Source organism: Somniosus microcephalus, chromosome 28 (genome assembly GCF_052327205.1).
Source record: "Somniosus microcephalus isolate GS21.2 chromosome 28, FLI_Smic_1.0, whole genome shotgun sequence".
NCBI lineage: Eukaryota > Metazoa > Chordata > Chondrichthyes > Squaliformes > Somniosidae > Somniosus > Somniosus microcephalus.
In genome coordinates, this window is record NC_141014.1 from 29,621,925 (window position 1) to 29,632,195 (window position 10,271).

The 10,271-nt window shown below is 47.1% G+C and overlaps 1 protein-coding gene across 1 annotated transcript; it reads right to left on the bottom strand.

Annotated features, from left to right (window-relative positions):
* Positions 1 to 488: 488 nt before the first annotated feature.
* Positions 489 to 9,344, bottom strand: LOC147099483 (soma ferritin-like). The gene is made up of 3 exons (XM_085969314.1): positions 7,268 to 9,344; positions 6,441 to 6,562; positions 489 to 1,472 (listed from the first exon to the last, which is right to left on the bottom strand). The coding sequence occupies exons 1-3, from the start codon at positions 7,406 to 7,408 to the stop codon at positions 1,376 to 1,378; spliced, it is 360 nt and encodes a 119-aa protein (XP_085825440.1). The 5' UTR covers positions 7,409 to 9,344; the 3' UTR covers positions 489 to 1,375.
* Positions 9,345 to 10,271: the final 927 nt, after the last annotated feature.

The window sequence follows — 10,271 nt, forward strand, 5'->3', positions numbered from 1 at the left end:
CATCTGTCAAAAATTTTTGACAAATGAAACGTCACTCGCTGACGTTCTCTGTCACCGGCTTTCCCTTAATTGGCCTGCTAAGCCCGCTAACAAGGCCAATCAAGGGAAAATAGCGTGGGTTGGCCAGACGTCAATGGAGGCGGGACTAAAACCCGACAAGCAGCTTTCCCGCCTCCATCACGTCCCCATTGATAAAATCACCCCCATTGTTTCCACTTGCAGGCAAGACCAAATCTAGGGGCCATAAATATAAGATAGTTGACATGAATCTTGTCATTCATGTGGAAATGACTTATGAAATGATACTGGGCGGCCTGCTGGTGGCGCTGTCCAGGGAGATTATAAATACTCGGGCATGGGCCCAGCTTGCTCAGGACATTCTTTAACAGGAACTAGTGAAGGACACAACTAGATCTCCATGTTGAAAAACAGTTGATTAAACTTTGTTTAACGCTTAAACCAAGTGCCTAGTAGTTTTCTTACGTCAATAGTCACTAATAAATCCAATATGGAATTCAGAAGAAACTTCTTTAGCCAGAGAGCGGGACTCGCTATCACATGGAGTGGTTGAGGCAAATAGCATAGATGCATTCAAGGGGAAGCTCGATAAATGAGGGAGAAAGGAATAGAAGGCTATGCTGATGGGGTTAGATGAAGAGGGGTGGGAGGAGACTCTCGTGGAGCGTAAACACCGGCACGGACCAGTTGGGCCGAATGGCCTGTTTCTGTGCTGTAAATACTTTGTAATACCTTATGCAGGATTTGGCCAATCATGTCACATTATTCACAAGTAGGAGCCTAATAGGACCCGTGATAGACCGCCAGGACAAAGATCAAAGGCAATGCCGGCATAGATTGTATTTCAAATAATTAGAACAGCATGGCCACGCGTACAGGAATCTGCTGCATCAAATCACAATTCTTTTCAAACACACACATTCCATACCAGTGAAAACATTGTCCACAACAGACTCGCAAGACTTCAGTCATGGGTATCTAGAGATCAATTGACACAGGAAAGACTGCCTCAATTCAGATAGTTGGGCAGTATTTTGTCAGATTAACTACTCTCCTCTAGAGAGAGCGTGTCAAACAGGTACTCTCCCATCCCATGCTCAGGCGCCCCCAGACACTTCAGGTTGGTGATGAAGTCCCCAGGTTGCATTTTTTTAAATTGGCTTATGGGATGTGGGCATCGCTGGGAAGGCCAGCATTTATTGCCCATCCCTAGTTGCCCTTGAGAAGGTGGCGGTGAGCCGCCTTCTTGAACCGCTGCAGTCCGTGTGGTGAAGGTACTCCCACGGTGCTGTTGGGGGGGGTGAGTTCCAGGGTTTTGACCCAGTGACGATGAAGGATCGGGTATTCTGGAATTTCATCAGCTTCTCGGCACCTTCCCGCTCCTCCTGGGGCTGATGTTTGAAGAACCTGGAGGGGTTGCCGAGGGCGACATCGTCCCGCTCGAAGTAGGGCACCTGAAGAGAACAATTTCAATCCCATTAATACTCCGGCTCCAGCTCGAGTCCTCCCAGAGATTCAGAATTAGAGCCAGATCCTCCAACCAACTGAAATAGTCAACAATTCAAAAATCAATTTATTCATTAATTAAAAAAAAATCTATTGAGAGAAAAAATCTTAGTTTGTACAATTAGACGGCAAGAAGCCAAATCGGTTACTATCCAATGTTCCATCACTGATGAACACCTCAAAAAAGCAAAACCACTGGGAATCGAAGATGATGAAATTAGGAAGAGCGAGCATAAAACCATTGAATCACATTCCTGTTAATACAATAGAAAGAACAGAGGAAACGCTTCAAGGACACCCTCAAAGCCTCCTTGAAAAAGTGCAACATCCCCACTGACACCTGGGAATCCCTGGCCCAAGGCCGCACAAAGTGGAGGAGAAGCATTCGGAAAGGCGCCGAACACCTCGAGTCTCTTCGCCGGGAGCAAGCGGAAGCCAAGCGCAGGCAGCGCAAGGAGCGCACGTCAACCCAAGCACCCCACCCACCCGCCCCTTCAACCACCGTCTGCCCCACCTGTGACAGAGACTGTCGGTCCCGCATTGGACTCATCAGTCACCTGAGAACTCATTTTTGATGTGGAAGCAAGTCATCCTCGGTACCGAGGGACTGCCTAAGAAGGAGAAAGAACAGATACAGATTTAATGAATGCACAAGACTTCTAACTGCACTACAATTGGTCTTTCAGGGATTGGCTGCAGCTCGTCAAGGAGATTAATTGTGCCACGATTAGCATCACAAGGCCTTCATATTTTGACTTAGAAAGCAGGATAGTTATCTAAATTACATCAGGTTTGTGACATTTCGTTGTACTGCACTTGTGCACTAACAATGACAATAAAGTTGATTATTATTATTTCATTCAGCCCCAATCTCATGGAGAGCATTGACATGTCCCACAATACAAAGTTATTACCAGATCAATCCGAAGAATTTGCAGTGAATGTCGTTTAATTGGCGCTGAAACAACAACAACAACTTGTATTTATATAGCGCCTTTAACATAGTAAAATGTCCCAAGGCGCTGCACCGGGGTATTTTAAGACAAAAAAATTTGACGCCGAGCCACACACAGCACCTCAATTTTAAAATTCTCATCCTTGTTTTCAAATCCCTCCCTAGCCTCGCCCCCTCCCTACCTCTGTAACCTCCTCCAGCCCGACAACCCTCCGCGATCTCTGCGCTCCTCCAATTCTGGCACCTTGAGCATCCCTGATTTTAATCGCCCCACCATTGGTGGCCGTGCCTTCAGCTGCCTAGGCCCTAAGCTCTGGAATTCCCTCCCAAAACCACTCCGCCTCGCTACCTCTATCTCCTCCTTCAAGACGCTCCTTAAAACCTACCTCTTTGACTAAGCTTTTGGTCACCCGTCCAACTATTTCCTTATATGGCTCGGTGTCAAATTTTGTTTGCTAACGCTCCTGTGAAGTGCCTTGGGACGTTTTACTACGTTGAAAGCGCTATATAAATGCAAATTGTTGCCTCCCACCTTTTGTTTCTCTTCCATTCTTTCTCTGTACGTGACACATTATCTCATTGTTGTTTGTCTGTTTCCTTTCTCTCACTTTCTACTCCCCACCCCCTGCTTTAAGTCCTCTCACTGCATGTTGATACTCTACTTTCTTTGCATCTTTTATTTAAAAAAGGGCAGGGCACAGAGCCAGATGACAGCCAATATGTTCTGTGCTGAGGACAGTAACTGCGCTGGGGAGAGGAGAAGCAGTATGGGAGTTGCATGCAGGTGCAGCAGGCGGTTAAGAAGGCAAATGGTATGTTGGCCTTCGTAGCAAGAGGGTTCGAGTACAGGAACAAGGATGTCTTGCTGCAGTTGTACAGGGCCTTGGTGAGACCGCACCTTGAGTATTGTGTGCAGTTTTGGTCGCCTTATCTGAGGAAGGATGTTCTTGCCATGGAAGGAGTGCAGCGAAGATTCACCAGGCTGATACCTGGGATGGCAGGAATGACGTAAAGGAGAGATTGGGCCGATTGGGCTTATACTCGCTGGAGTTTAGAAGAATGAGAGGGGATCTAATTGAAACTTATAAAATTCTGACAGGACTGGACAGACTAGATGCAGGAAGGATGTTCCCGATGGTCGGGGAGTCCAGAGGCAGGGGTCACAGTTTAAGGATAAGGGGTAAGCCATTTAGGACAGAGATGAGGAGGAATTTCTTCACCCAGAGAGTGGTGAACCTGTGGAATTCTCTACCACAGAAGGCAGTAGGCATTAAATATATTCAAGAAGGAGGTGGACATATTTCTTAAGGCTAAAGGGGTCAAGGGGTATCGGGAGAAAGCAGGGACAGGGTACTGAGTTTGGATGATCAGCCATGATCTCATTGAATGGCGGAGCAGGCTCGAGGGGCCGAATGGCCTACTCCTGCTCCTATCTTCTATGTTTCTATGTTTCTATGTTTGTTACAACATACACAGGCCAGAGAAGTTGCTTGCTGGATGAGCAAATGAGGTTTTAAGCTCGGAAGGAATAGAGTGGTAAAGAGAAAGAACTTGCATTTGTATAGCGCCTTTCACGATCTCAGGACATCCCAAAGCGCTTTACAGCCAGCCAATGAAGGCACTGGGGATAACTCCCCTGCTCTTCTTCGGGTAGTGCCATGGGATCTTTTACATCCATCCGAGAGGGCAGATGGGGCCTCGGTTTAACATCTCTTCCTAAAGACGGCACCTCCGACAGTGCAGCGCCGCCTCAGCACCGCACTGGAGTGTCAGCCTGGATTTTGTGCTCAAGTCTCTTGGAGTGGGTCATTGAACCCAGCGACTATGAAGGAACGGCGATATATTTCCAAGTCCGGATGGTGTGTGACTTGGAGATGATGGTGTTCCCATGCATCCGCTGCCCTTCTTCTAAAAGGTGGAGGTTGGCATGTTTGGGATGTGCGGCCAAAGAAGCCTTGGCAAATTGTTGCAGTGCACCCTGTAGATGGTACAACCTCCAGCCACGGTCCGCCAGTGGTGGTGGGAGTGCAGGTCAAGTTTTGTCCTGGATAGTTTCGAATGTCTTGAAGTTGTAGCAGCTGAACACATTCAGGCATGTGAAGAGTAATCTGTGACACTCTGACTTGTACCCTGTTAGTGGTGGGGAGGCTTTGGGGAATCAGGAGATGAGACACTTGCTGCAAAATTTCTGGTCAATGGCAACCCCCGTAATGTTGCTGGTGGGGGATTTGGCAATGGTAATGTCATTGAATATCAATGGGAGGTGATTATGTTCTCTTACTGGAGATGGTCATTGTCTGGCACAATGATATTTGCCACTTAACTGCCCAAGCCTGGGTGTTATCCAGGTCTTGCTGCAAGCAGGCACGGATTATTTGAGGAGTTGCAAACGGAGCTGAACACTAACCATCAGTGAACAGCCTCACTTCTGACCTTTTGATGGAGTGAAGGTCATTAATGAAGCAGCTGAAGATAGTTGGGGTTGGGACACTGCCCTGAGGAACTCCTGCAATGATGTGCTGGAGCTCAGATGATTGGCCTCCAACATCCACAACCATCTTCCTTTGTGCCAGTTATTACTACAGCCACTGGAGAGATCCCCCCCCCACCACCTCCCCGCCATCCGCATTGACTTCCGTTTTACTAGGGCTCATTGGTGACACTCAGTCTAAATGCAGCCTAAATGAGCGGTCAGTTTCTGCCCCAAAAATGGACAGCCAGACCCAGCCCTACCATCCAGACAGATCCTAGCTTAGCCCAATTGCCAAGTGACATTGTTGGGAGCAGTGTTCCAGTGATGGACACGGGAGTGTAGGTCTGATCAGGGACAAAAAATTGGGTCAAATAGACAAGTCCAAACCACTTGGGCTTGAGCATTACCTAGATCAGGGACCGCAGGGATCGGTGCGAGGACCCCAGCTATTCACAATATATATTAATGATCTAGACGAGGGAACTAGATGTAATATCTCCAAGTTTGCAGACGACACAAAGCTGGGTGGGCGTGTGTGCTGTGAGGAGGATGCAGAGAAACTCCAGTACGATTTGGACAGGTTGGGTGATTGGGCAGATGCATGGCAGATGCAGTATAATGTGGATAAATGCGAGGTTATCCACTTTGTTGGCAAAAACAGGAAGGCAGATTATTATCTGAACGGCAATAGATTGGGAAAAGGGGAAATGCAACGAGACCTGGGTGTCCTTGTGCACCTGTTGCTGAAGGTAAGCATGCAGGTGCAGCAGGCGGTTAAGAAGGCAAATGGTATGTTGGCCTTCATAGCGAGAGGATTCGAGTACAGGAGCAAGGATGTCTTGCTACAGTTGTACAGGGCCTTGGTGAGACCACACCTTGAGTATTGTGTGCAGTTTTGGTCGCCTTATCTGAGGAAGGATGTTCTTGCCATGGAGGGAGTGCAGCAAAGATTCACCAGACTGGTACCTGGGATGGCAGGAATGATGTATGAGGAGAGATTGGGTCGATTAGGCTTATATTCGCTAGAGTTTAGAAGAATGAGAGGGGATCTCATTGAAACTTATAAAATTCTAACAGGACTAGACAGACTAGATGCAGGAAGGATGTTCCCGATGACGGGGGAGTCCAGAATCAGGGGCCACAGTCTAAGGATAAGGGGTAAGCCATTTAGGACTGAGATGAGGAGGAATTTCTTCACCCAGAGAGTGGTGAACCTGTGGAATTCTCTACCACTGAAGGCAGTTGAGGCCAATTCATTAAATATATTCAAGTAGGAGTTGGATATATTTCTTACGGCTAAAGGGATCAAGGGATATGGGGAGAAAGCAGGGACAGGGTACTGAATTTGGATGATCAGCCATGATCTCATTAAATGGCGGAGCGGGCTTGAGGGGCCGAATGACCTTCTATGTTTCTATCAGGGGCCTTCGATAACAAACCCATAAAACTAATGACTAAAATTATAACAGGTTTGGAAGCAAAGCTTACTGAGAGTCAGTCTGGGTGGTGGCGAGGTGTAGATCCAGCAAACTCCGGGTCATGTTCTTCTCCTGCTCCAGGACAATGTGCATTGCTTGTAGACCATTGCTCCACTCATCCCTCTCTGGTTTCTAAGGGAAAAAAATCATTTCAAGTTTAAGTGTAAAGGTTCACATTAACTCAGGGGACTTGGATCATGTCCATTTGTACTCGGCTCACAGGAGATAAAACAGGGAAGCGAGTTATAACCATTTTTTCAGGGATTGAGATACTGGTTTAAATGCAAACACACAATAGCCCAAGAACCTTCATGAATCCCCTCCACCCCACACACACTGGGGAAGTTTCATCACCTGGACTAGAGACTAGTAGAAACACAAAACAGCTCCACAAGGCAGCCTACTCCCCCACCTCACCCATAAAGTTTAAACAAATTAGCCCAATAGGAAACTCTCGATTTACCGGCACCTAAATAACCGGAAATCTCTGTTAACCGGCAAAATTCAGGAGTAGGTGCAGGTAAGTTTTACTTCATATTAGTGGCCGTTCCTGGATCTGTGGCTGTGTAATCGGGGTTCCTGGACTTGTTGCTAAGCAACAGGGACGCTTGGTCTGTGGCCGGGGTTCCTGCACTTGTTGCTAAGCAACAGGGAAGCCTGGATTTGTTGCTGTGTACGGAGCTCTCGTACCTTTTAACTATACCCCTCTGTAATCCGGACTTTTTGATAAACCGGCACCATGCCGGTCCTGTCGGTGCCGGATAAAAAAGAGTTTCCTGTATGTCAAGTGGAATCATACAAGCAGCCATTTTCTACAAGAAATTTCTCAATTCCAACCTTCACATCCTGCAGGAGGGTGTGGCCTCCACGCCGATTCTGGAATTCCATCAGCTTCCTGGCACGTTCCCGTTTCTCCCGATGTTTGAAGAAGTTGGAGAAGTTGACCAGAGCGACATCGTCCCGGTCGAAGTAGGACATCTGAAAAACAATTCAAATCTCGAACGCACCGGGCCCAGCCCTAGTCTTGGGCGTCCCAAGCTCCTGTTCCAAATTGAAGCTGGATAGTCAGCATGGTCAAGTTAGATTCTCTTTACCTCACCCATAGAAAGGAAAATATTGATGGTGGCAGTGCTCAGAATCTTCCCAGGTAAATTTAAGAAATAGTAATGGGATGGGTCTACAAAGATTCCTAGGTAACCATTGAATAGTACAGAATAGATGGGATTTGTAGGCCATTAGAGGATATTGAAGAGAACAATCAAGAGTAGAACGCTGTAATGGGACTGTAAATGGAGAAATATGACAATGTCAATATAGGGAATCATGGACTTTATAAAAACCTTAAGTTTTTTTGTTCATGGGATGCAGGCAACATTACAAGGCAACATTTATAGTCCATTCTCAGTTGCTGAGGGTATCAAGTGTCAAACATAGCATAGACTGCAGTCACACGCAGGCCAGACCAGGTAGGGGTGGCTGGGTCCCCTTCCTAAAGAAGACATGAATGAATCTGCTGGGCCTATGTTCTGGAGTCAGCACAAATCACCAGAACTTTTGAATCCAATTGCACAACTTACCACTGGTTACCAGTCCAATACCATAACACTATTTCCATAGCATCAGAAATTTACGGCACTTCGGGGGTGATTTTACCAATGGGGAGCTTTTGGAGGCGGGTCTCCCACTTGTCGGGTTTCAGTCCTGCCTCCAACAACTTCTGGCCAACCCACACTATTTTCCCTTGATTGACCTTGTTAAGCCCGCCCAGCGGGTTTAGCAGGCCAATTAAGGGAAAGCCGGTTGCAGAGCACGTCAATGTATGATGTTTCATCTGTCAAAAAATTTTGACAGATGAATTGTCATCGTTTGACAGCACAGCTCTGTGAAGCTGTCAAACACTGACATTCTCTGCAGTTTGGTGAGGTCTTCATCAAACTTCTTTCTTTTACAGAAATGAGATGATTGTTGCATCTGTGAATGCAACGGCCACCTGTCATTCCCAACTCGGAGGTCCGAGACTCTCCGCATAGACACCGACTGAAGCCTATAGGAAGAAACAAAGGTAAGTACATTTTTAATAACACTTTGCACTTACCTCAGATACTCACGTCTCCACAGTTGCACCCATCAATTACCTTCACACCACACTTTTGCACCCTCCCGACCCCCGCAGACCCAGCACTCGCCTCGCCTTGCCTCGCTGGCGGGTTTCAGAGCCTTCGGGAAGCCCGCACTTGTGAGGGCAAAAAGGGCATAATCATATTTTCTGCCTGTTAACTACCTGTTAAAAGGCAGTTAATAGGCTTTAATACCTTCCCGCCTCCAAGGAGACGGGACCCGACGCGGGACGGCTAACCGCCTCCTGGGAAGATGGCATGGAGGCGGGTTGGGCACCCGCCCCCAAATTCTGCCATTTTCCCGGCAGACCCACCTCCATACCTGCCTCCCCAGCGCTGGCAAAATCTGCACCGACCGAAAGCTATCCCGTCTAATCCCACTTTCCAGCCCTTGGCTCGTAGCCTTACAGGTTACAGCGCTTCTATCCAAGCACTTTTTAAATGTGATGAGCGTTTCTGTCTCTACCATACTTTCAGGCAGTGCATGCCAGACCCTCACCACCCTCTGAAAAAAATTCCTCCTCAACTCCTTTAATCCTTCTACTTCAAATCTAAGGAAGGATATACTTGCCATTGAGAGAGTGCAATGAAGGTTCACCAGATTGATTCCTGGAATGGGCGGGGTAGGTGGGTGGGAATTGTCCTATGAGGAGAGATTGAGTAGACTAGGCCTATATTCTCTAGAGTTTAGAAGAATGAGAGGTGATCTCATTGAAACATACAAAATTCTTAGATGCAGTGAGGATGTTTCCCCCTGGCTGGGGCGTCTAGAACCAGGGGGTCACAGTCTCAGGATAAGGGGTCGGCTATTTAGGACTGAGATGAGGAGAAATTTCTTCACTCAGAGGGTGGTGAATCTTTGGAATTCTCTACCCCAGAGGGCTGTGGAGGCTCAGTTGTTGAGACAGAGCTCGATAGATTTTTGAATATTAAGGGAACCAAGGGATATGGGGATAGTGCAGGAAAGTGGAGATGAGGTAGAAGATCAGCCATGATCTTATTGAATGGTGGAGCAGGCTCGCAGGGCCGAATCGCCGACTCCTGCTCATGGTATGTTCTTATGTTAAATCTATGCCCTCTAATTATTAACCTCTCTGCTAAGGGAACTAGGTCCTTCCTATTCACTACTTAGGCCCCTCAATATTAAACACTTCAATCAAGTTTCCCCTCAGCCTCCTTTGTTCCAAAGAAAACAACCCCAGCCTATCCAATCGTTCCTCATAGCTAAAATTCTCTAGTCCTGGCAACATCCTCGTAAATCTCCTTTGAATCCTCTAGTGCATATCATCTTTCCTGTAATGTGGTGTAACGTCTTCTGGATGAGACGTTAAACCGAGGTCCCGTCTGCTCTCTCAGGTGGACGTAAAAGATCGCATGGCACTATTTCGAAGAAGAGCAGGGGAGTTATACCCAGTGTCCGGGCCAATATTTATCCCTCAACCAACATAACAAAAACAGATTATCTGGTCATTATCACATTGCTGTTTGTGGGACCTTGCTGTGCGCAAATTGGCTGCCGCATTTCCTACATTACAACAGTGACTCCACTTCATTGGCTGCAAAGCGCTTTGCGATGTCCAGTGGTCGTGAAAGGCGCTATATAAATGAAATTCTTTCTTTTAATGTAATCCACTACAAAGAATCAATGAAGGGTTGGGACTGCTAGATTAAGGGCCAACCTTGAACCAAAGATGGCGGGAATGGCAGAGTTGCCTAAATATTTT

Bases quoted from the DNA above. Each gene is read 5' to 3' on its own strand.
- LOC147099483 (XM_085969314.1), bottom strand. From the start codon at position 7,408: ATGTCCTACTTCGACCGGGACGATGTCGCTCTGGTCAACTTCTCCAAC. The intron at 6,563-7,267 runs GTTGGAATTGAG...TTTTTCCCTTAG, and splicing joins CCCTCCTGCAGGATGTGAAG to AAACCAGAGAGGGATGAGTG. The intron at 1,473-6,440 runs GTAAGCTTTGCT...TGTTCTCTTCAG, and splicing joins ACCACCCAGACTGACTCTCA to GTGCCCTACTTCGAGCGGGA.